General features: G+C 34.0%; 1 protein-coding gene across 1 annotated transcript; it reads right to left on the bottom strand.

The window, feature by feature from the left end:
* Positions 1–750: 750 nt before the first annotated feature.
* LOC106077460 (chloride channel protein C-like) lies at positions 751–25,349 on the bottom strand. The gene is made up of 19 exons (XM_056036338.1): positions 25,186–25,349; positions 24,167–24,447; positions 23,223–23,365; positions 20,948–21,077; positions 19,627–19,707; positions 17,948–18,123; positions 16,770–16,862; positions 15,737–15,980; positions 13,122–13,316; positions 12,586–12,674; positions 12,242–12,375; positions 10,217–10,388; positions 9,825–9,999; positions 8,979–9,145; positions 7,713–7,889; positions 7,267–7,372; positions 6,458–6,556; positions 5,221–5,340; positions 751–3,718 (listed from the first exon to the last, which is right to left on the bottom strand). The coding sequence occupies exons 2-19, from the start codon at positions 24,368–24,370 to the stop codon at positions 3,053–3,055; spliced, it is 3,171 nt and encodes a 1,056-aa protein (XP_055892313.1). The 5' UTR covers positions 24,371–24,447; positions 25,186–25,349; the 3' UTR covers positions 751–3,052.
* Between the last annotated feature and the right edge of the window lie 1,785 nt (positions 25,350–27,134).

Here is a 27,134-nt window from a genome sequence, read left to right as displayed (position 1 = left end):
TGGAGCCCTATTTTGGAGAGACACTCCCGTCCACATGAGGTGGCTTTCGCTTTGGTAGTAGAGGAGCTGGCCATTTTTCGCATTGTACGTTTTTCTTCAAGAACTGAGGCCCATGATTTTTCACTGTCCATAGCTTTCTTGGTCACTGTCTCTCTCCATCTAGAGCTATGTTTTCCCGATGGTCAGTATTGATTTGAGGTCCTGTTTTATTACATCCATATAACAGAGCCAGTCGCGAGTTGTCCATAGAGAATGACTTTTGGGATGCAATTGTCCTCCATCCCATGAACATGTCCAAGCCAGAGCAGGCGGCGTTGTCTGAGAACTGTAAAAATGCTGGGAATATCTGGTCACCCAAGGATCTCAGTATTGCACACTCTTTATTCCATGTGATTTTCAATATCCTTTGGAGACATCGCAAATGGAATGAGTTTAGTTTTCTCTCTTGCTTTGCATAGGTGGTTCATGATTCATTGCCATACAGTAACGCATGCCTTGTAGACTTCCATTTTGGTCACTAGTGAGCTTCTGGTTTTTCAAACTCTTGGCCTGAGTTTAGGGAAGGTCGAGGCAGCCTTCCCTATGTTTTTTTTTTATCTCCTCTTCTAGAGACAGGTCATCTTGAATCGTGGATAAAGTGGTAAAATTATATTAAACAAATAGAAGATACATAGCTATTTCATTTTTACTATATAAGTCATCATCTAAACATTGAATTTTTTATTTAGGTTTTTATTGAAATGTGTTTTGATAGAAGAATATTGTCAACTTTAAAAAATACAAAATATCTATATTATATTTTCTAAGCACATCTAATGTTGCATTTTCTGAATTAACTAATCTGTCACTCATCTGATCAAAATACAACACAACTTGGCCATGATCTTAAAGTGAAATGACATTTATTATGCTACATTTTGCACGATACATGCCACAAGGTACAAAATAATTATACTGTAAACATTTTCATTTCTACCAATAAACATACATACATTTAAACAGGTAACAGTAGATTTAATAAAATCATTAAAAGATGGGACAGATATACATTAACATCTTTTATACATAAAAGTCAGTAGTATTATACATCTTGTGCAGACCACTTCCCTATATAAGCTAACAGAACATGGAGACAATATTTGAGTAAGAAGTTTATAATCAGCTTTTTTTGTTATTGAGTAAAACAAAATGGTCAACAACAGAGTTTCAAAAGTCACTTTTAATCTCAGAAAATGTTGGATACTTTGTATATGATGGTCTAAAAATATACCATTCCCATTTTTTTATAACATTTTTCCATACCACATAAAGACCATTGAGGCTGATGCATAAATAACACATATTAATCCACAGTGGACATTAATCTTAAGCAAATATAAACATTTATGGAAGAAAGTAAACAAACAAGTTTCAAAGCTTTCACAATTGGGGGATGGATCTCATGGACAAGACCATTTAAAAATTTACAACAGGAGAGAAGGAGTTATACTTTCTAACCCATCGAAATGTTTAGTCTTGTCTTACTGCCAAGCATCTACCTCACCCCCCCCCCCCCACCTCTTGAGCTAGGTTATGATGAGGACAGTTTCATTAAATGTTTTCAAAATAGTCATCTCATGTGATATGTTGTTGGGCCCCCTTCAAACTCAGAGTGACTATGGTTCTTCTTGAACACTTTTTCATATGCCCTATTTTGGAGAGACACTCCCGTCCACATATATCGCAGGTTAAGGTGGCTTTCGCTTCGGTGGTAGAGGAGCCAGCCATTTTTCGTATGCGCGCTTCTCTTTCAAGGCTGAGGCCCATATTTTTTCACTGTCTATAGCATTATTGGTTACGTGACATAGAGTCTCTCTTCAACACACACACACAGGCATAAGAGTGAAAGACTAAAGGGTAGGTAATCAACATCTCTCTTACCCTAGTGAGCTAGTAAGTTATGGAAAGTAACTACTCAATGTTACCATTGAATAGCTAAACTATATATTGTCATGGGAACAATATACCAGTAGTAAAACTGATAAAGCCTCATCAAAACATGTTCAATTTCACTAAATTTATGTCACTGCTGGTCTGAAATGTTTAAAAGACATCTGCACAAAGTTGTCATCACTTTTTAAATGTATTACTAGATCTATATATTATATAAAAACATTGTCTCATTTATATGTATAATGAAAATGAATATATATTTAGAGTTCTTTGTGTTTTAGTAGAGACAGCAATTGGTTGTAAAATGTACCCAATTCTAAGCCAAATCCAATATAATATTTTTGTCCCATTTGTTACACATGAAAAAAAAAACAACAACATGCTCACTAAAATGTAGAACAAAGTATTCTATTAAACATAGTCTCGTATATACAGTCAGTTAGTCTGGGTCTCTCAGGTACATAGCTTTTGGGTTGCTTTATTGTTTCCAAATTTGTTAGTAACACAATAGCTTTAACATCCCGTGTTGACTTTTTAAAAAAAAATGTAGTTTTATTTATTTTTCTGTTTTAAAAACAATTATGACACAGAAGTAAACCACATTACATGAGAAGGAGTTAATGTGATCATTTTTTTTAAAGCAAATTGTATAAATACAATATAAACACACTAAAAAATATTTCTTTGTTACAAATTTTTGCTGGTTTATTGTTAAATAAAGTCACAACCTATTAGTAAAAAATAAAGATGCATGCTAAAAATATGAGGAATGTTTTGTCTTTGTACAAAAGTGTCAATAAATATATATCATATGAAAATATTTTGTCCAAGAAAAATGTTTTAAAATATATTTAAAATGACATAAATATTCAAATGAATGACTAGAAAAGAATGACAATAAAAACTAATTGGCATAATAGGAAGTTATAACATCTTGTCTCGTTGTTCAAAAAATAATAAAAGTTGGAAGATTCTGGAAACTTGTCCACTCAAAACTGGCTTTCGAGACTATCCCGAGTACTGCAAATCTTACCACAACTGCTGAGAGGCAAAGATAATCACTTGCAATTCAAGGAGGTACAATGGAATATGTTAGTCCCATTCCTACTAGGCTCCTGTATCAAGCATTGGAATCAGTGCACTGTACTTTGGTGTCCCCCATTTCAAGAAACTCGGCAGAATCATGACCATGGAAATTAAGCCCAGGATCATGAAAATCATCAGGGGGAAGAATCTCTAGCACATTTTCTGATTTAACGAAAGTAAGGTTGGGTTGACTCCCTTGTAAACTGTTATTTTCTGTAGCAATGATTTGTAAAGGAGAAGCATCTTCCTGAATATTTCCAGAATTTACATCCAGAAATCTGACTTTGGGGCCAATTTCTTCAGGATTAGTTTCAGAATTGTTTCTTTGGTTGTCCAAAGTCTCAATTTCAATCCCTACAGAAGTATTTTGTGAGACGAAAGAAGAGACTTTTGTATTAGGGCTAGTAGCAGTGCCATTAAGGTGGCTTGCATTGTTAGTGTTCAAACTACCTGTCAGTCCTGTAGCTTTCGTATTACTTCTGGTTGCAGACGCATTAAAATGGCTTGCAGTGTAGTTGTCTCCACTACCAGCCAACGTGCTGCTGTTCCGAGATCTTTGTCTATATCTTTGTCCAGATTTGTCTTCAGAAATATCAGTTTCCGAGTCGCCCCTGAAGTAAGGCTTCCGCTGCAGTATTGGTGACAGGACCTCCACCATGTGATGTCCCATTAAGTCCTTCCTCGTGATCATACCTCTCACCTACGAATATTGATTGGTATTAGGTGAGAAATGGGTCTTATTATTATTATTATTATAGCTTTTATATAGCGCTACTTTCATGCTTATAGCATGCTCAAAGCACTTTTGGTCCAATCTCATTTGTGGACCAGTGGGGGAGAGGGGGTATCTAGGAGTTGGTTTTCCGTGCTGCCTTTAGGCGCTCAGTAAACACAACTCTGCCTGAGTCGGGTGTCGAACCTCGAGCCCCCTTCTTGCCAAGCCAAGCCAAGTTCAAGGGAACTTGGCCTCTCGACCAAGCTTGTAGCTAATGGGTTAATATTTTTATGAACAATCAAAAAGACTAGGTAGCTGAGTAGCAAATCAACTCTCATTGTGAGTAAAAGTTTAAGAGGCTAACAATTTTTTTTTTCTCAAATTTAAAAATTGGATAAAACTCCCCCCCCCCCCCCCCCTCCCACCAAACCAACTCTGATGATGACATGGTGGTCAAAGCTTCGATGTTGACCAGAAATTAAAAGAAGGACAGAGAATTACTGAAGATGTTCCTAGCTCAAGCCAGCGCCAGTGAGATGTTTAAGAAAAGGTTAAGGTGATTGGTCATTGTGCTGGCCTCACTTTCAGCCAAAGTACAATGAATTTGGCCTTACCTGCCAAAAATAATAGATGAGTGAAAAAATACATTAACCCTACCAGCCCTATTAGTTCATGGATTTCAAAAGTTATTTGTGACATTATCAATCATATTATAGTTCACTTTAGTTTGGAATTATGAGTGCAAAAGCAATGATCAGATTCTTTATGATCATAACTACTGGTCTAAAATTAAATCAAGATCTTTTTATATGTGAAACATTACAATTTCTACTTTACAAATTTGCTATAGCTGATGTAAATAAGGTTTTCAGACAGAAAGAAAAACAGAAGAAAAACCAAAAACTATGAATCAAAACTCCACTGCCTTGCAGTTTAACCCAAACAAGGGAAAGGCTTTGGGCGTTATCAATGAGTAAAAATGAGGATCTGGTAAGATTTAAGCAGCTTAAGCCCCATGCTACAATCTGGCAGACATTGCCATGCTGTAGACCCCAAACTGTATCAGATATTTCCGTTCCTATGAAAACAACAGTTGTGAAGAGAGGGGGGAATGCTATGTGGGCAGCAACTTTCTGACCAAAGCCAATGCCCAGACTCTCATCATGTACTCTAACCACCCAGACTCTCATCATGTACTCTAACCACCCAGACTCTCATCATGTACTCTAACCAATGTGTCATAGTTGTCTTACGACTGAAAGAGACCAAAGAGTCAAATCATAAAATAAAGTGGCTACAAGGGTTTTGACTTGACCAGTTCAACTCTCAAGAGTTGACCAGTTCAACTCTCAAAAAGTTTACTTCTCTTCACCCCCCCTCCAAAAAAAAAAAAAGTATTTTGAAAAACTTTAACCATATACACAATTTTTAAGAAATCATTTTCATCACTTGGGAATCAAAAAAATTGTTGAAGTGTAAAACATTACCTCATTGTTATGGTTGACCACAATCAAATGTCTGAGTCCCAGTGCACTGATTAGGGTGTAGGCTCTCTGTAGTGAAAACTTAGTTTGTATAGTCATTGCTGATTGGTTGACGTAGGGAGTCTGTGAAGGCCAAGTTCAATACAAACTTTAGTTACTAGATCAGTGTTTTTCAAACTGTGGTATGCGGACCCCTCAGGGGTCCACCAGACAACCGAAGGGGGGTCCTCAGAAAGATGAAAAATAACTTCTTCACTAAAAGCTTTTTTACTTAGAGGTCTGGGGGGCAAATTTTGACTAAAGGGGTCACTGGGTATAAAAAGTTAGAGAACCTCTGTTCTAGATTACAGTGAACCTAACAGTGAACTAACTTAAACCAGAAAATAGGCATGATTTAGATAATAGCAATATACAGCCAGTATTTATGACAAAGTAAAAAGAAACATGTATACGAGCTCTGATAGTTTCCAGGAATACATGGCACTGCAATTTGGAAGCAGATGCCAAGCAGACGGGCAAGACGTGGGGACAGTTGGAGAGACTCCCCCAGAACTGAGATACCCCAGACAGGCAGTGATTGGTTGCAATGAGGTGAAGTCTATCCTGTTATGTTTGAATTAATTACATTTCTTGTCTTCATATAAAACAACTTGACTTCAAAATGAAGATAGCGCAGAACAAATTTAAGAATATAATTTCTGAATAACTTAATTGATAAATCCAACATGAATAAGCATGCAAGTTTTAATCACAGTAATGAATCACATATAAAATATAGTTGATAAGTCAAATTAGTAACAATAATTCAACAAACCCACTATTTGTTCTTCTAGGTTGTGTCCCTTTTACACTATTTTACAAAACCTAGTACCTATGAAATAAATCTTGAATGGAACCTTCAATACTTTCATCAACACAATTAATTTGCATGACATCACAAGCAAACTTATTTCAATCTTACAATTGATGTGAGAAATTCAATAGTATATCAGTTCTCTAGCCCTTGCTGTGTTCTGAGACAAGATTGAAGAATTCATTTTTAATTTTTTAAAAATGTTGCTTACTTGATATATATATATAATCCTCTCAATCAAACATGATCCAGACGATGAGCTGGACGTAATCCAAAGATTAAAAAAACAGGGTCCAAAGAATTGATTTGATTATTCATCAATATTTCATGTTTAAAAAAAATAATAATTAATTTAAATGTGTAAGAAAAAAAAAAAAAGTCCCTTACCAGATCCACATAATAGTTTTTGTATTCTGAGTCTTCAGCCACAAACTGAAGCAAAAATTTGACAGTGATTTCTTCCGAGTCTTTCTTGGTTTTTACCATCTAGACATAAGAGGAAATAATAAAAGATTATGACAGATAATGTAAGATGTGAACTTATTTGTGTATAACAATATTCAGGTTCATTCTTATCCAAATTGGTTTGTTGTGCTGGCAGCATGACCCCCTTGTTAACTGTGGGCAACAGAAACAGATGACCTTTACACCATCTGCCCCTGTCGCAAGGTCTGAAAGGGGACTTTACTACTTTTACATTCTTATCCAGATTGAGCTTTAATTTAATGTCACACAAATTTATATATCTTTAATGTGCTGCTATTTTAATTTGTAAACTATTTAACATTTTAGAATTAAATATTATTAATATATGTAATAATAATAATAATCTTTATTATCCATAAGGAACTTTGTCTTACAATTTGTGCATTACACCAAACAAAATATTAGTAATAACCAATGTTACAATCAAAGAATTTTAGCTGAAGGTCAGAAAGAAATTGGAACAATCAGTTACTAGCTAATGAGATTTACATTTTAAATAATGCCTCATAATAGACTTTATTTCCCCTCTATTCCAAAAATATTTTTTAAGAGCACTGAGGGATAAAGACTTAGCAGAGTTCAAGTCTCTAATTAACATGTACGACTAGATTTACCCATGGATATGAGTACGTAGGTAATTATCTTTGGTTTTGAAGGAACTGTAATTTATAGGATAACATTAGATATGCTTACAAAATCTTTTTATTTACCTCATCAAAACCAATGGACACCAAGTCAACTGTGTTTTCATCCATTGGTTCTACTGGTCCATCAGTCATTACATTCTTATGGCTTAGAATAACTAACAAATCAGATCTAGAGGCAAGAATACAAAGATATTCATGTTAGACAAGTATATTGTTATAACCCTGCCATGCACACCGCCATCCAAGCTAGTGCAGAAGGTGCTCACTGTTAGAAATATTACAAATAATACTAGGAAGAATTTTTACATTAGCAAGAAGAGAACTGAGTTCTGCCCAAGTCTAGAACTTGTGAAGAGGCTGTGCCCAGGGCAGATGTTGTTCTATGGACGTGTGATAGCCTTCCATAAGTTATTAAAGTATTTATTTCAAATACCTATATATTCTGAGAATCCAACACCAACTAAACACAGACAAACTGGCAAATAAAATCAAAGGAATTAATGTCTGACCTAGTTACTAGGCCGTAGCAGACTCTCCTGCCTTCTTTGTTCCTTCTGATCACTGGGAAGCCATTGTGTTGGTAATCCAGCAAAACTTTGGCTATTTTAGGCACATGCTCCACAATGTCAAATGACAAAACAGGAAATGCCATAATATCTTCTGCTGAGAACAGGTCAAGTTTAACACTGTGGATTTATTTAAACAAACAACAAAAAATAATAAAAATAGTTAAATCCAATAATGATAAAAATAATATTTATTATCCATATGAAAATGAATCTAGACCTTGGTATAGAGAGTTCTTCTTGACTCTAATAATTATATTAAGAAGTTTTAAGCTTTAGACTACTCTCAACACCCTTGTTAATTATTGGACAAAAGTAAAGAAAAAATAAAGTTCCCCTTTCAGACCTTGCGATCTCTAGGGCAGATGATGTTAAGGTCATCTGCTACTTTAGCCAACAGTTAACGAGCAGGGTGTCATGTGGGCAGAACAATGACCGACCACCTTTACTTTCCCTGACTTGAGTCAGGTACCCATTAGAGTTGGGTGATCTCAGGAGTGCCCTAAAATCCTGAAATTCAAAATCACAGTCTTCACACAGATGTGAAACCAGGATCTCAGGTTCGGAAGCCAAGCACTTAACCACTTGGATACAAACTGTCAATAACAAACTGTCAATAACAAACTGTGAATAACAAACTGTCAATAACAAACTGTCAATAACAAACTCAATAACTGTCAATAACAAACTGTCAATAACAAACTGTCAATAACAAACTCAATAACAAACTGTCAATAACAAACTCAATAACAAACTGTCAATAACAAACTGTCAATAACAGACTGTCAATAACAAACTGTCAATAACAATGCTAACACAATTTAATTTTTCTTCCCCACCTTAAATAGTGACATTCCTAAAAAAAAAAAAAATAATTAACATTTTTTATCTGTGCACATCATTTTACTGAATTCTCTTTATATCAGGGGAATGACCAACTAGTCTATTGCCACCAAAAGATATGTTAGGAACTAAAGGGGCCAGCTTGAAAACAGGCTTTTGTGAGTCTTTAATGGATTGAATCTATAACATTAAAAATCAAATTTCTATCTAATTTCTCTGTAATCAAATCTGTATATATTTTACAAAAAAAACTGCATATAAATACAATGAGCTCAATTACCCCAAGTGTCACTGGTACATCTTAGGAGAAGGATAGCAGAAAAAAACTGAGAAATGAGAGAGATGTGAATGCAGCATTCAACTCACTTGGTTTCATCGATCTGTACATGAGGATGCTGGTCTAGGAAAGGAATGCACTTCAGCTCCAGAAGAGCGTGGAAGTAAGGATGTGTGAACAGATTGCCGACCCACTTAGCCACCATCACAGCTGTCATGACAGGAAGTAGCACTTTGAGATCATTCGTTAGCTCCATCTAGAAGCAAGCATTTTCACATTTAGTGAGTTGAAAAAGAAAAATGTCTTGGACTAAAGCACTGGCCAGTGTAATAATAAATGTCCAGGGCTTGAATCTAGGCCATGGTAAGTTAGTTCTTCTTGACTCTAGTAACATTATCTGAAGAAATTTTAAACTATAGACTACCCTCCACACTCTTGTTAACTTTTAACAAAACTCAGAAAGACACAAAGATAGAGGCACATTTCTAATTACATACACTAAATCTAATTTGTATAAGTGTCCTTCTTCCTTAGTGCCATTAGAGAATGGAATGGGTTGCCTTAATCAGCCAGGAAAACCAACAACTTAGCATAATTTAAGTCATTGATTAGAATGCATGTCTAGATTGATGCAAGAAATGCGTAGGAAGTAATTATCTTCTTTTTTTAAATTTAGTAACAATAGAAACCTCTTCAGTCCAATGATTACAATGCTGATGTCTAGGGAACAAAAACTTTAGCCTTTTTAAAACTTTCAATAAATTTTCTTTAATTTCAAGGGAGGAAGAGTTCATGAGAACATTATTGACTGTTTTAATGGATAGGAAGCCAAGTAAAATTAAAATAATAAGGTTTGATTATATAAAAGTGTTCAGATACTATATAGAATAAAGTAATTTATTTTTTACTTAGGTGGTGGTAACCATAAGACTTGCCATTATAACTGTAATAGCTGGAGCCAATCTGGCCACCCCACCAAAAAAGGAGGCAGAGCCAATCAGAGCAAAAGCTCCAGGGTCCATCCAACTCAAGTAGTCTTCGTCAAGGTGGACACCAAAAATGTCCACTAGAACCAGACCAAGTATTCGACCATAGAGAGCACCAATCATCCTGTGGTGAATTGAATTACATTGTTTTAGTGTGTTTTCAGCATGTATTGGGAAACAAATATATAATTTTGAAAAAAAAAATAAGTTAGAAAAAAAAAACAATTTAGAAAAAAAATAAATGTATGATTTAGAAAAACTATGAGATTGAAGAATCTGTGATTTAGAGAATGCATATGATTTAGTATACAAATTAAATCTTTGAAAAGGGAAAGACTCACAGCATTGGTACAAGTATTCCAGCAGCCACTGATGTTCCAGCGGACCAGCAAACCATGATGAAGTAGATGGCTAGAGTCGCAAACAATGGCCCGTAGTTGAACATTCTGTGGGAGTTGCGGAGATACAGAGTTTTCATGGCCTCATCCTTAGAACTGAAGATCAGGAGGGATACTGTAAACATATGAAATCAAGTGACCACATTGCAGGTATCAGTCGTACTGTAAACACATGAAATCAAGTAACCACATTACAAGTATCAGTTGTACTGTTAACACATGAAATCAAGTAACCACATTGCAAGTATCAGTTGTACTGTAAACACATGAAATCAAGTGACCACATTGCAAGTATTAGTCATACTGTAAACACATGAAATCAAGTGACCACATTGCAAATATCAGTCGTACTGTTAACGTATGAAATCAAGTAACCACATTACAAGTATCAGTTGTACTGTTAACACATGAAATCAAGTAACCACATTACAAGTATCAGTTGTACTGTAAACACATGAAATCAAGTGACCACATTGCAAATATCAGTCGTACTGTTAACGTATGAAATCAAGTAACCACATTACAAGTATCAGTTGTACTGTTAACACATGAAATCAAGTAACCACATTGCAAGTATCAGTTGTACTGTAAACACATGAAATCAAGTGACCACATTGCAAGTATTAGTCATAATGTAAACACATGAAACCAAGTGACAACATTGAATGTATCAGTGGTGTATCTACTTGTACCTACATAATTGCGGCCTCCATACTAAATTGCACAGTACTCAAACTATACAATTTCTTCCTTTCATTTATATTGCTCCAGAATATAAAAAACTAATTACAAAAGGTCCCCAAATCTGGCAAAGACCTTCCTTCAGTGAACAGTACCAGGTAAAAGAAAGTGGCAAAGAAAGTGATGGGAAGACAACATAAAAGAATAGATGGGCCAGTCATTGAAAGAGATTCTATCCAGGCAAAAGACAGAGAGGAATAGAAAAAGATGGTCGACAGCTCATGTGTGGTGCCCCAATGGTTCATCAGAGTAAAGGATAGGTGAAGGTGGTGGGGTGAAGGTGGTGGGGTGAAGGTGTTGGGGTGAAGACCATAGCCTGGTCAATACCATGAGTAAAAAATTATTACTGAAATAAACTCTCTGACCCCACTGACATTTTAATTTTGAATCAGCAGTTCTGATTGTCTTAACTAGCCATAAGAGTAAAACTTAACATAAATGCTATAATTTTCTAAGTGAATGACTAGATAAGCTATTTTCACCTAAGTATATGAGTAACCTTGGGGTACATATGTTGTTTGGAGCACCCTCAAAGAAATTGTGGAAATGACAGATGAAATCTTTTAAACAACGAAATCAACTTTGAAAAAATATATTTAAAAATGCATGGAATAAATATACAAATTGTGTGCATGTGTGTGCAGTGCGTAGCAGCAGAGCGGCAAAGTCCTTCATTTTTTTAAACTGTGAGTTCCAAGTTCAATATCAGAAAAGGATTTGAGATTTTATAGCATCCTTAAGTTCGGGTATCTCTAAATGGAACCGCTTACATTAGATCTGGATAGTAAAGGTGGTTTGGCATACTGCTGGAACATGATATCCAAGTCAACCAATGACCATTTCAATTGATATCACTTGGTTTCAGTTGGAGACTTTATTAACATGTTCATGAGAACTATGGCTAAGTTTAGAATGAACAAAAGCACATATGAATAAATCTTAAACATATTCAAAGTCTTCATCACATTTATAAAAAGAAAAAAAGCCAGGAATGTAAACAATCTCATAATTTTTTTTTATGGACTGAAAGAACTACCAAAAGGACATGGTCTTATGCTTTGTCAAGCCTACCAGCAACAAAAGGCCATTGAGGATATTACCCTGTGACACGTGACTAGTGAAAATCAACGGAATAAAATACTTCAATGAAAGATAATACCTACTACAATAAAAATGTAGTATAATGTATAATCATATAACAGTGAATGTTGATAGATAAGAACTTACATTCGTTGTAGGTTCCATTATAAACAAAGGTCGTGTTATCAAGGTAATACGTCCCCACGCCACAGGTGTGAAAGATGTTCTCCTCCACAAAATGAGAATCATATTTGTTCAGAGTGTCATTTACACAGTACTCACTGCAAAATAAAAATTTGAAATACTTCTCAAAAGTGAAACAATGTAACAAATTTTGAAATGCTTTTCAAAGTGAAACAATGTTCCTGTCAGTTTTATTGTTTTGGTGTTTTTCTTTTTAATATTAGACTTTTAATTTTGACTCAATGAATTTGTTCATTTAGAACTCTACTAACAAGCCTGAACATAATTTAAAAAAAACAACACCTCACCTTAAAATGCCTGATTCCCCTTTCATGCATGTAAAAGGAACACAGGAAAATGCCATTGGTAGAAACACAGAGAATGTACTCATAATAAGCTTCAACAAAAAAATAATAATATATATTAACAGCGAACTTTATTTTATATAAAAAAAAACTAAACACTCTACTGTAGAAAAAATTAATTTACTCATACTAAATAGTTTGGCCTCCTTCAGTCATAGAGCTACTATGGTTCATCTCGAACAATCTTTCATGTGGCTGTGGAGCTCTATTTTGGAGAGACACTCCAGTCCACAAATATTGCAGGTTAAGGTGGCATTCGCTTCGGTGGTAGAGGAGCTGGCCATTTTTTGCATGGTACGCTTTTTTCCAGAGCTGAGGCCCATGTTTTCTCGCAGTCCATAGCTTTCTTGGTCACCGTCTCTTTCCATCTAGTGCGGTCTAGAGCTATGTCTTCCCAATGGTCAGTATCGATACCAAATAGTTAGCTTGAAATTAGGTGAATTAAAAAAAGATAGCATATTAATAATGTTTTTTCTTACCATGATTAGGGCAGGCTCCAAAAGACGAATAATCCTAACCAGCCAAGTGCTTGTTATGGAAGCCAGCAAGCGTTTACGATATCGATGAATCTTGAGATTAATAATTGTGAAAAGGGATCCAAGGACACCGCCGATAGCACCAATGACTACAGATGGAATAAACATCAGAATATTGATATCAACTGCTTCATCAACCTGGAAATAAACATCACACAGATATCCACTGCTTCATCAACTTGTAAATGACAAGCTTCATCAATCTGTAAATGATATAACTTAGTGATGCCTAAAATACAGCCCGCTGGCCAGATCCGGCCCCTCGATGTGGTTCTATCCGGCCCGCTGAAATGTCAGCACAAAGTGTAGAAAATCTGCTACCCCTCCATAAAGAAAAGGCTGAATAATGTCTTTTTACCTACGTTAGGGCCTTCAATTAATTGTTTGGTACTATGACTAGCATTTATGCGTTTTTGAGATTGGACTTTTAATGTGCAATTAGCGACTTTTACTTTTTGGCACAGCATGATAATAAGCCAATATATTTGAGTTGTAAATAAAGTGTGGCTGTTTTTTTTTTAAAAAGCGCAATTATAAAGCAAATTTGACGTCATTTGAATAAAAAGATTGTTAAACTACGTCTAGAGATTGGAAGATTAATGTTAATATTTACCAAAAAAAGACAAGAAAATGAGTCATTGGTAAAGCAAGCTACACTGTTGCTTATATTTTTAGTAGAGAAATGAAGCCGTTTTCTGATGCATGAATAGAAAGATAATAATATCCCATTAATGAATGTAAGTGCTAGATCCACGTTTCTAATCAAATTGTTTCAGGTCAATTACATTTCATTTTTGTACCTTTCCTTTATGTGGCCCACGACGCCAGTGTCAGAAATTAAAATGGCCCGCAGCTCGATATAAGTTGGGCATCACTGATATAACTAATATCAACTGATCTATAAATTTGATAATGACATCACACAAATATTAACTCTTCATCAACTTCTAAATGACAAGCTAAATTATTAATGATATCATGACTAATACCAACAGACTTGGAAACTAGTCAATAACATCAGAACCAATGCTTCATCAGTATGGAGATGTAACTTCAACAAAGATGTGCATAAAAGTGAAAAAGTGGTTACTAAATTACTTTTATTTTACATGATTCATTGTTCAATATGTATTTCTGTCTCCTGTCTGCCATTCTTATCTTATCTTATCTTATCAAATAAAGATGTTAATTCAAAAAAAGAAGATAATTACATCATATGTGTGTCCCTAGGTCTATCTAGTCATGTATGTTAATCAATCACTTAAACTCTGACAAGTCATTGGTTTTCCTGGCTGTTGTAATTGATTCCATATTTTGTACAAATAGAGGATTGAAGTTAATAAGAGAGATATCAACAGGATGAATGGCATTCACAATGGGTTTTTTATTTTTTTATTTTTAGACAAAACTAAGGTGTAGAATTTATAAACAGTACTTAATTTTTAAAAAATGATTTAATTAGTTACAGAAAACTTTCTCTGAGATACATCCTTACCCCCACTGGTCCACAAATGAGATTGGACCATAGCGCTCTAAGCATGCTATAAGCATGAAAGTAGCTCTATATAAGAGCTATAATTTATTTATTTTATTTACATGAAATTCAGGTCTAGCTACATATATACAAACGTTAATATTGCTATTTACTGAGATGTTTTGTCAACCATAAACCAATTCTGGTTAAGGCAAAACCTCAAAAAGATTTAAGTTTAAAGAGCCCTATTCTTAATCTTGTGATTGTGTATAATGTGCAGTTTCCATTATAGCTCTAGAGATTCAAACGGGAGGGGGGGGGGGTAAAGTTTCTGCAATGTCTGGTAAACAAAGTTGCCATGTAACCAGCATAATAACCAACCACTTTTACACTTCCCAAGAACATCAGGTTCCTATTTAAGATGAGAGGATTAAGGTGCAATGGGAAATCTACTCTAGAAAATTTTCTTTTACTTAACAAATGTTGATTGCCTAAATACAGTTTATAATTCAACAAATCTTTAAGTAAAATACCCTTTTAAAACATTGCAATCTATAAAGAATGTATGAAAATGTCATTTGTTTCTATGACAGATAATAATTATAATGTCATGTAGACAGCACAACTACCAACCAGCTTTATATCCTCAAATAATGGAAAAGGTACACATCAAAGTTGGATGGATTCAGAGCATTCCTAAAATTCCTGAAATTCAAAATCCATGTCTTCACCGTGATTCAAACCCTGGACCCCAGGTTGTGAAGTTGAGTGCTTAACCACTCATCACTGCACCCCTTTGATATATATGAATCTATGCAAATGTAATTTACATAATATCAGCCCTAATGGCTGCCAGGTCATTGGATTAAAACTTAAGCTTTTATCACAATGATCCCAAGTTTAGATACTGCCTGCTTCCATATTTGGACTGGGATGTAATCATTTTCATTTGTGAAGGAACATCCACATTCTTCTAATCAAAATAAAAGAAAGTCCTAAAAGCCTTAATACTGTCTGATACAAAGTCCTAAAAGCCTTAATACTGTCTGATACATGTAAATTCAAACCAGCATCTTGTACTTACATTGAAAAGAATATAACGGCTGGTCCTGAACTCCCCAAACATCCCAATAAATTCAAACCTTTCAAAGGCAGAGTTGAAAATATCGGATGTTGATGTGGCGATGATACAGCAGAAAAAAATCTGCCAGGCTAAAGTCTTAGACCAAAATGTGGACACTTCCTCCATGCAAAACAAAAGTCCTCCAACTGGAGCTCCAAAGGCTGCAGAGACTCCGGCAGCAACACCAGCTGTTATAAAGTTGCGCCTGGTAAACAAATACAACAAAATGAAATACATTTAAGATCAGCTTAGAATTATAAACAAAAGTAAAAGAGATAAAAGACAATCAGAAGTCAGATGCTAGCTTTATGATCAAACAGAATGAAGACCATTCCTCGTTTCATATGCTAGGACAAATTTGTACAAATACTCATTCTTCCCTAGTGCTATTAGAGCATGGAATGGGTTGCCTGAGCCAGCCAGGAAAACCAGTGACTTGGCAGAATTTAAGTCATTGGCTAACATGCATGACTAGATTGACCTAGGAACACACATATAGGACATAATCATGTTTTTTTTAAGTAATGTCTGTATTTTATAAGATAAGATAAGATAACTATCAAAGTTGTGTTTTTCTTTACTGAATAAATTTTAAATAGTGATGATAAACTTAAGCGGCTTCTTGATATTATTATAATACAACTAGACTTCAAAACAGACAAAACAAATCAGAGAAAAGAAATTTTGAATACTTAAGTTATTTTTTCCAACAAGAAGAATCACACAAGTTTGAATCACAATATTAAAATATATTTGTTAAAGCCAAACTATTATTATGATTGAGATGTAAAAACTGAGCCCCCAGAGCTAGATTGCATATTTATACTTAATATTTGCAAGAAAAAACACATTTCTGGTAGATCTATTTTTATTCTTGAGAAAAAAAACTTATGATAGATCAATCCATTGTAGAGTGAATGATTAGCTATTCTTGAATTTAGACATGAGTAAACTTATATTTAAAATATTGACCACAGAATAAGAATTGACTTACTTATCTTCTGGATTTCTAAACCTCTCAAAGAATGTCAGTTTGACCTTGTTTAAGTGTCCAGACAATTGACTTAAGCCAGCTCCAATAATTGCTCTGAGAATAAGAAGCGTATAGAGAACAAATAAAATTGTCAGTATTACTTACAGGATGAAGTGGTTGAAAAGAAAAGCATGATTGATGATGCTGAAAATTGACATTGCAATGAAGAATCCATGTTTACATTACAACTATATTGCCATGTTAGAGCTATTACAACCACTGATCAATTATATTTAGATACATTGTTCCTCTTTAAAAGAGTTCTAGTTTTCCACTTAGTGTTATATGTCTGATTTTCATAAATATTTATTAATGCAGCCTAGGTCACACACACAAGAAATTGAATTGATAATACACTTCAGATTTACACAAGGAGATTAGGGAAGGCCAAGATTTAAGTCTAAAAACATTTTGGAAAAAAAGAGGATAAATTTATGTTTATTAAGATAGCATAACTAGACTAGGTGACTGAGTGGTTAAGAGCTTAACTTCCTGAATCTGTGGTCCTGGATTCAAATCAAAGTAAAGACTGGGATTTTGAATTTAAGGATTTTTAGGGTGCCCCTGAGTCCACCAAACTCTAATGGGTACCTGACTTAAATTGGGGAAAGTAAAGGCAGTTGGTCGTTGTGCTGGCCAGATGACACCTTCCTTGTTAACCCTTGGCTATAGAAACAGATGACCTTAACATCATCTGCCCCATATATCGCAAGGTCTGAAAAGGGAACTTTGCAACATCATCATCAAAATGCTTGAGTGAGGGCTTGATAGGCGCAAATCCTATCTTAAAAAGCCTTGCGAAAATTGTGTAAAACATATGTTTCAGTACAAATTAATAGCAAATGGCTATCCCATCTGTCAAATCAGAATTGAGCAAGTCTGGAACAGTGAAATGTGATAGTTTTTCTTCCTTCACAGAGCAGGGGGTGAATCGGGCTTGAACCATTCAAAAGTGAAACCAAATGGGCTACAATAGTTTGTACAAGCCTGGATAGCCTCCACCACAGAAAGACCCAGTCAAAATGCAACATTGATTCTAATTTATTGATGTGACCATAAACATAAACCCTCTGAATTAGATTCCGTATAAAAGACTTATTCTTCTGCTAAAAAATGTTAACAGGTGTACAATCGCTTACCCCATGTGAATCATTGGCCCTTCAGGTCCAATGGGCATGCCACATCCAATGGCAGTGACACAAGATAAAAATTTGGCAATGAGGGTTCTCACACTGAAGATTCCACGCACTCGAGTTCCATTTAAAAAACCTGTCACTTCAGGCATACCTGAGCCCCCAGCGCTTGGCCGCCAAAACTGAAGATATAAAATGTAAAAGGCTTATAAATCTAGAAAAGAGTAAATTACTATAAAATGCACAATTATGTTAATTGAATATAGTACTTGAATAAACATAGGGGAAGAGTTTAATGCAAAATGAAAAGATGTTTTTCTGATTATGAATTAGATATTTATCATATCTGAGCCACACATGAAGACCAGGAGTTGGAATGGTTGTCATAGGGTATTTGAGAAGGAAAATTCTAAATTCAAACATCTGCTGCTTTGCAGCTATACCAAAACATGGAAAAGGTTTAGGGAGTCAACCCTGAGGAAAAATCAGCAGCTCGCAGCAACTCTTAGACAGTTAATAATAATAAAAAATATTTTCTCTCACTAATTATAACAAGTCACTAAATGAGTCTCACTGTTTATTATGAATCACACTAAAATGTTCTAACTAATACAAGTCTCAATAATATCACAATTATACTATTTACTATCTAATTACTGCACCACCCCCACACTTATTTTATATACTTCTCATGCTGTTAATTTGTTTCTTACTTCTTTCACAAAGAGTTCAGACACAAAGGAAAATGAAACAGCCTATCACTATTAGCATAACTAACTGAACTGCATGACAAGATTAATTGTACTTGAGCCAGAGACTAGACTAGTGGCATTTCAAATAACACATTTTCGCATCAATATTAGCTTAAAATATTTCAATATATTTAAAAATACTGCCTGTCAGCTTGTAGCATTTTACGTCTTGAGAGACAATATTTTCCCTTTGTAACAAATACTATAGCAAAGTAAACTTAACATTAAAAAATAATAATTGGGACAGGCAGACAAACAAAAGAAGTGATCGGAAAACAACATTAACAACAACAATATGTCTTCCCTAATGCTATTAAAGCATGGAATGGGTTGCCTGAGCCAGCCCGGAAAACCAGTGACTTGGCAGAATTTAAGTCATTGGTTAATATGCATGACTAGATGCATGATGCAATCATCTTCTTTTTTGAAGTAACATCTGTATTATATAAGGTAAGATAAGATTAAGGAATGGACAGGTCTGTTAATGAACTAGATTAATTCTGGTACAGGACATTGAGGAATGGAGAGAGAAAGTCAGTAGATCTTTTTTGATCCCCCAATGAATCAAATGATAAAAGTACAGGTGAAGATAAATAGTTATAAAACTACATTGACTTCAAAATGTTTCAATGTGAATTTTTTTTTTTGCCAAAGATTTATTTTTGTCAAAGACTAAAAAAAAAAAAAAAATGAATTGTATATATTTAAGACGTTTATTGATGGCATTCCAAAAGTAATAGAGAGAGCTCATATTCAGAATACTCTAAAGAGTGTCTTCTGAACCTTGATCTAAGTTTTATTTAAATCAAATACAAACAGGATGTAAGAAATATTACATTTAATTTAGTCTTCAATACACTACATGGAACTTCAAAACAAATAAACTTTTCTTTTTTACTTGTACTAATCAAACAGACAAACAAATAACCTTACCACAACAATAAAAGCTGAGAAAATAGAGAACAGCATACTGTATCCGGAACAATACGCCCATCCTTCAACAAGTTGTTCCTTCTATAAGAACATAGCAAATATAAAGGAGAGTTAAGCTTATAAAAATCTAAATAATTTAATACTTTTTTTTTCATAAATAAAGTCAATAAAAATTCAACGCTATAAGCCTTATCAGGACATGATGAATGTGAGTGTCATAACATTATCAGTCAGTTTGATTTGCATTTAAAGGTAAGGCCACATCAAAATGTAAACTGATTTAGCATCTAATTTAAAGATGTCCTCTGATCTGTTGCATTTAGTGTTGCATTAAGTCAATGAGCAATCACATTAACTACATTATGGAATATAAAACTGATTACATGAATGTAATAGTCTGTGTAAACATTGTGCATTTTTTTTAGATATAGGCCTACTTGTTTTAAATGTATACATACAATTATTCAACATTTTACTAAACATTAATGTTGTAAACTTATTCTTTGAACATGCTAAAACAAGTCAAATAAATATTGCCATCAAATAAATATTGCCATTGAATAAATATTGCTATCTAATAAATATTGCCATCGCTCTGTGAAATGATGCCACAACGATGATTTCTGCTTGACATATAGAACAGTAGTAGTTTTTTTTTAATATAGCTTTTACCATTTTCAAACAGACATATTAATTTTTTTTTTCTATTTGAGTTTTTTTTTACTATGCATACGCCTAAATATAAATCACTATGCCATTTTATATAGTTTGTTATCTGGCAATTATCTGCTAAGATGCATTGAAAGTTTGAGTGGTAAACAGGGAGAGGCTGACTGCATGGCTTAATTTATATTGATGTCATAACATTTTCAATCAGCATGTTAACATGCCAGTTTTTTGTTCTTAAGCAACTAGTACATAGTCCTGTGAGTTGAGAGTAAAGTAGAGGTAATGTAATCTTTTCAGACTTTGTGACCTATGGGGGCAGACGATGTAAAACTCATCTGTTTATTTGGCCAATAGTTCTAGGCTACAGGTGTTATGTTGGCCAGCCAAACAATCAATCACCTTTTCTTCCCCAATGTGTGCCCCCCATTAAAGTTATGTGGACTCAGGGGGTCCTAAAAATCCTGATGTTCAAAATCCCAGACTTCTCTTGGGACTAAAACTCAGTTTTGAAGCCAGTTAAGTCCTTTACAACTCAGCCATAAAGTATCATTAAGAGTGAAAGTAGAAACTAAAAAAGAAGCACTAACTAACAAAAAAAATAATTTTACAATTACATGACAATTTTTAAGCAAACAATAATGAAATGATTTACGTCTAATAAATCTTTTGTAATCCTCCACTTCAGGTGGTCAATTCTTTCAATTAGCTGGTGCAAAAAAAATGAGACAACACCGATGCTGAACCCAATTAGACCCATCATTATCCATCGATCTATTTCCAAGCTGTTGAGAAGAACAAACAGAAGCATAGAATCATATATATATATATATAATGAGAAATAGATTTATAATCTCAAATTAAAATTACACAGTTGTTTTAATAAGAGATTTAACTTTCTTAACTCAGAACTGTACAATTTCCTCAGGGCTCATAAAGACCTTCCTCCAAGGAACAGTACCAGGAAAAAGAAGAACCAGACTGAGAAAGCAATGAGAAGACAGCATAAAAGAATGGTAAGGCTGTAAAGGTGTCTAATCTGTGGCTGTAGAGTTTGTACTGATCATAAGATTGGTTGCTTGTGTGTTTCTGTATACATCATATTGCTACTTAGTTCAGTAGACACAGATCAAGACACTTACAATAAAGTAAATCAACAGGTAGAATAAGAACATTTAATCTAGAACAGGAACAGTCTACTCTCAGTCACTATAATAAAAGATGTTAATCCTATGAAAGCATAGCCTCAACTGTCTGTTTATCTCTACTACAGTGTCCTTTAGAATTTATGTCAAGTCATAATTGTCTGTTCACTAGCAGTTACTTAAAGTGCATCTCTACAAGGCCTTTCAATGAATGCAATTCTATCCAAGGCAAAAGACAGAAAAATGGAGAAAGATGATCAACTGATCTTGTATGGTGCCCTAAAGGTTCAACAGACTAAGGGATAGGTGAGGTGAAGGTGAACTTTATATGAGATGATGCCCAGTGTATCACTTTAAAAGCCAACAAAGAGAATATTTTCAGCTATATAGAGTACTGTATGCTCAAAGTATTCCTATTTGGAATTTGCAATTAATATTAAAATAATAATATACAACAATGTCTATATATTCCCTACTTAATTTTCAAATTAAGTTTGTAAACAAATTATTATAAAAATTTATTTTAATTCAATTATTTCCTTGTGAATCAGAAACTACAAGGAACTAAATGATTCCTTAAAGAAAGTTGTCTTTGTCTTGTGAGAAAGAAAGAATAAGGACTATATGTCACTATTTGAAAAAGTATAAGTAGAATATTCTCCCTTTAGCTAGTGCCATCTTCACTTATAATTATTGCTTGCATCTTTTGGGGTGACTCGTCTATTTAGTTTTATTTTTTCTGATAGTTTCAATACTTACTCAGCTTAATATTGTCAAAATGTTTTAAATATTCTCATGTATCAACCTTGAATTAGTTTGAAAAAGAAGAGTATTACCTAAAACAAGCCTTTTTTTATATGACATTGGTGAATATATTATTTTATTATCCTTATCATTTACAATAATGATCAACAAATAATTTTCTATGGCACTGCTAAGATAGAGATTAGTTATAAGGAAACACAATTTATTGCAGTTATTTTAATAATAGGAGCCTATTCAATGAAAAATTTCCTAATGATCTGCCAAGCATGAGACAGAACAACTCTTGTACTAGAAGCTATCAATTTGTCAATAGCATCAAATTTAAAAATATATGTTCTGATAACTTGTTTCTGATAACTTTTTGAGTTTCAGGATATGTTAATCCATTTTATTACATGTATTTTATAATTCTTAGGAGACGCTATGACTGAGTGGCTTTCAAACCGGATGGCCCAGGTTCGAATCCTGGTGAGGATTAAGATTTTTACTTTCAGAATCCTCAGGGTACCTCTGAGTCCACCCAGCTCTAAATGAGTATCTACATTAGTTAGGGTAAAGGCTGTTGGTCATTGTGCTGGCCACAGGACACCCTTGTTAGCCATTGGCCACAGAAACAAATGACCTTTACATCATTTGCCCCATAGATCTCAAGGTCTGAAAGGGGAATACTTATTTTATAATTGTTGAGAACTGTTTTATCCTTGATATTATTTTATTTGAAAAGTAGTTATCTGAAAAGTCTAGTTAATCTGACAGCTATCATCTGTCATTTTACCCAGCGCAAAAATAGATTAGTTTCCATGTATTTTATTATTATGGTATATGGTCTAATCCTTGCATTAGGTTATAATGTTTTTTGTTTGGTGTAATGCACAAATTGTAAGACAAATTTCCATACGGGCAATAAAGATTATTATTATTATTATTATTATTATTATTATTATATAAATATTAACCTTTTTTTGAAAAGTAAGAAGGGACCTATACATATGAATTAAAGAACTTGCAAAGGCCACTTACTCTGATATCATTTGTCGCTTGATCCAGTGTTTAAATATGTGACTATGACTAGGTAAATAGTCACAGCTTTCATAAGCATTAAGCGTATCCTTTTCTTGCTGTGTATACTCATGTGTGACGTATGCTGGTTCATAGTCACGGCCCTGAGATTGAAATAAGCAAAAGGAATTACTTCAAAGAAAACACAAAATGAAAATGTCTAAACAGAGCTTGAGGAAAACAATTATAGCAAAGTTTTAGACTGGGAAATTATAGCAAAGTTTTAGACTGGGAAATTACATGCAGTAATTATTCTGACATGCTTTCATTATTTAAGTGAAGCTCAGTGTTTAGAAGCTTAAATAGGGACAATTATTATCAACAATATAATTTTTAAGGTATGGAACAAAGTTTTTCTTGTCAATAATTCAAACTTAAACATAAGACTAGTTTGAATAGACCCACAAAAGAACTGTACTTGTGGTTTTTGAATTTTTCACAAATGAAAGCTCATATTTAACTTAAGTAGCACCATACAGTACAATGATAATTTCATCAGAGCAAAAAAATCACTAAAAGTTAGAAGTAATAATGCATAAAACAATAAACCATAACATATACAAAAACATAGCCTCACAAAATACTCAGAAAGAAATACAATTAAGATAATGGCACATTTCTAATTCCATAGCGCAGAACAAATTCATTAAAACACCCTTTCTCTGTCGACATTAGTGTGTGAAATAGTTTGGCTTAATCATTCAAGAAAGCCAATGACCTAGTAGAGTTTAAATGTATAATTAACATAAATAACTAGGATAATTTATAAATATACAAGCATACAGTTATTTAGACTTAGGTCCTCCCCCACCAGGCATAAGATGTAATTATCTTTTTTTCAAACTTATAATTCATAACATAAGATGCAATGAGCAACATAAAATAAATACTCTACAAATGTATACCTTTGCAAAAAGTGAAAAATTTTCATCATCTTTCACAGCAAAGACTGTATCATCGACAGGCGGAGTCTGCTTAGCTAGTCTGGAAATGGACGTCCTGACTACACTGGTGGTGTAGGTTCTCCTCCGCAAGCCACCAGTGTCATCCCCATAGGAAGGCACTCTGAAAAAATCTTCATCTTCAGGTAACACAGAAGAAAAAGACATGGTGCTTCAAAGCTTTAGACCTGCAGTTGGGCACTCAGATGTTGCTTCCATCCAATTGAGATGACCTGGTCCATAAGCTGTAATAACAGGAACATCATGAATTGAATGAGTAATGTTGTAGTTACCTATGGTATAAAATATAATTAGGGGCTAAGGTAATGTATGACTTGGACTGCATGGTCCTCTACTGGCTCTATTTTAAAATTTTAAGGGGCAATCAAAAGTTTCAGCTGAACAGAAGCCTAAAAAATTAAATGGGCCTTGAATCAAAACCCTATAAAAACAACAAATTTTTTAATCTAATTATGGTAATTAACAAAAAAAAATTTTTTTTCTTGAGTCTAGAATCATTCTAGATGCATTCTAATTTTATGATCTAAATTCTAAAAAATAAAAGTAAAGATTTAGATCATCTATACATCTTTAGTTTACGCAATCATTAAGGAAAAGTGTCTAATAATTGCGCATTAGACATAAAACAAAACATTACAAATATAACAAATGAAAAGTACATTTATTCTCCAGTCTCCAGAGACTTTTAATAAACTTTTATATAAATTTCCACATTTTATATTTACGCCAGAAAGTTATAATCTATGTTATGTACATATATGATATACAGACCATGACTAGGCTAATTATAACAAATTCATAACCCTATTTGAAGATACGATTTAGATCTAGAAAGTTATTTCAAGAGGTAATTCTAGTATTACTATTAGATCTAGACCTAGTAATGATAATGTTAATAATAATTTTGAATATAGACTAGTTTACCACTAAATTAACTAATTTAATGAAATAAACTTTCTTACTTGGCTTATTGATCTTGTTTGTACAAAACAGACACTCAAAAATCCAGTAGATGATCTCTATCTCCAACTTCTTCCTTTCATTCTACTAGAAATCGAATGTAATCGTAATTATGCACCCTGACCACTGGATCTGATAACATTGACATTTGACTAAATAAGCCTTATTTCGCCTCTCTAATGTGTGCAATGCAGTACGCCCACTATCAGCGACATAACATTTCGATAGATATAGACTACAGATCTAGAAGTATATGATGTTTATATTAATTCTTTATATATTTTGAATTTAGATACCAACTAGGCCGGGCCTAGATGTATCGGCTTATTTAAAAATTGTGTAACATTTATTACTTCATGATCTAGATTAACTATTAGATTTTTATTTTATTTTTGCCAAAAATATAGACCTAGATCTAGATCTATGAAAGTATGATCATTATTTTGTCTGGCCTTGATTGAGTTTTGGTCCGGGGGGGGGGGGGGGATGCTATTGATTATAACATTTATTAGCTCTAGAAATAATCTAGATTTAAATCTGGACTATTGGATCAACCCGCCTTGTTAACATCAAAGATCAAAATCTAATTTAAAATACTTTATAGCTCAATTATAGAAGTGTATAATAGCTAATTACATTTAAAGTGTCATATAAGGCCTTGATAACAATATGGGTCAAAAGATTAGCACCCGTAACAGTTCGACTAACACTAGCCTATACAGACTCTATATTTGATAAACAAAACAAAAACAGGTCATAGATCTATATCCGATAACAAAAATAGGTTTTATGCCACTTTGACTTTTCACAGTGGAGTGGACCGTGCAATAGTGAACACTATAATACACTGGATATACAAAACAATCACAAGCATTCTACTTTTTTTTCCCTACGCACATTAAAAATTTCCCGCGCTTCTGCTCTTCAGCAGACGGTGTTCTCAGAAAAATAAAAAGGGGAGGGGGTGCTCCCGCTATTTTCACTACAAGGGCGACTAGCGAAGCGGTCTTTTATTTACCACTAGTCGACCGGCGGCGTTGCATACGCCGCTATTTTGCAGGGCCGGCCATATGCGACCGCAGTGGGCCCTCGCACTTTCATAGGACCCGCGCTAATTCTAGGTGTATAAATTATTAATATAATTATAATATTATTTATAATATCTCTCTCTCTCTCTCTCTCTCTCTCTCCCATTGTATAACTTGTAACAGATTTCCCGCGGCCTCCTGTCAATTTACCAGGAGCTCCTGGAAATCTCCTGAAATTGCAAAATATACGAAAAAGTCCTGGAAATTATTTAAATCTTTAGAAAACTCATACGAATCTCCTGAAATATATAGACAAAGATTGTCATTTTGGGGTGTCATTCAATAAGGAAAATGCCAATCCTACGCGCGATTAAAAAAAACGGAATGTGGTGAAAGAAGCTTCTCGCGCCTCAAACTAATTAAGAATTACTTTAGTTCAACAATTCTCGTAGATAGATTGAAATATTTGTTAATTCTTGCTATTGAGCGTGATTTAGGCCTATGTAGGAAATAGAATTTTTATGATATATAGGCCTACTGTATGACTTCGCTACACGCAAGGCTCGTAAAGTTCGTGGGATAACTCTATCCGCAGAAATAAAAGAGTGATCTTTTCTTTACTTCTTCTTCTCGTCCAAACTCTTGAGGGAAGAAGAGAATTATATTTATAGATTATTACTCATAAGAAATATTGGTTGAGCTTATAAATAATCTCTCTCTCTCTCTCTCTCTTTCTCTCTCTCTTAGCATAATAAAGGGAACCAAACTGATGTTCCCTGACTTGCAGAACGTATCTTATGTAGCAGATCGAAAGCTACTGTTATAGCCACTAGGGGCTAGCTAGGTTACATTACTTATGAAGGCCTAAATTCAAAAAATGAAATCAGAGGCTTTTAAGGCTGAGTTTGTTTGCAAAAGAAAAG

This window comes from Biomphalaria glabrata, chromosome 7 (genome assembly GCF_947242115.1).
Source record: "Biomphalaria glabrata chromosome 7, xgBioGlab47.1, whole genome shotgun sequence".
Taxonomy (NCBI): Eukaryota; Metazoa; Mollusca; class Gastropoda; family Planorbidae; genus Biomphalaria; species Biomphalaria glabrata.
Note: the sequence above shows the minus strand (reverse complement) of the source record. Positions and strands in the feature narration are given on the sequence as shown.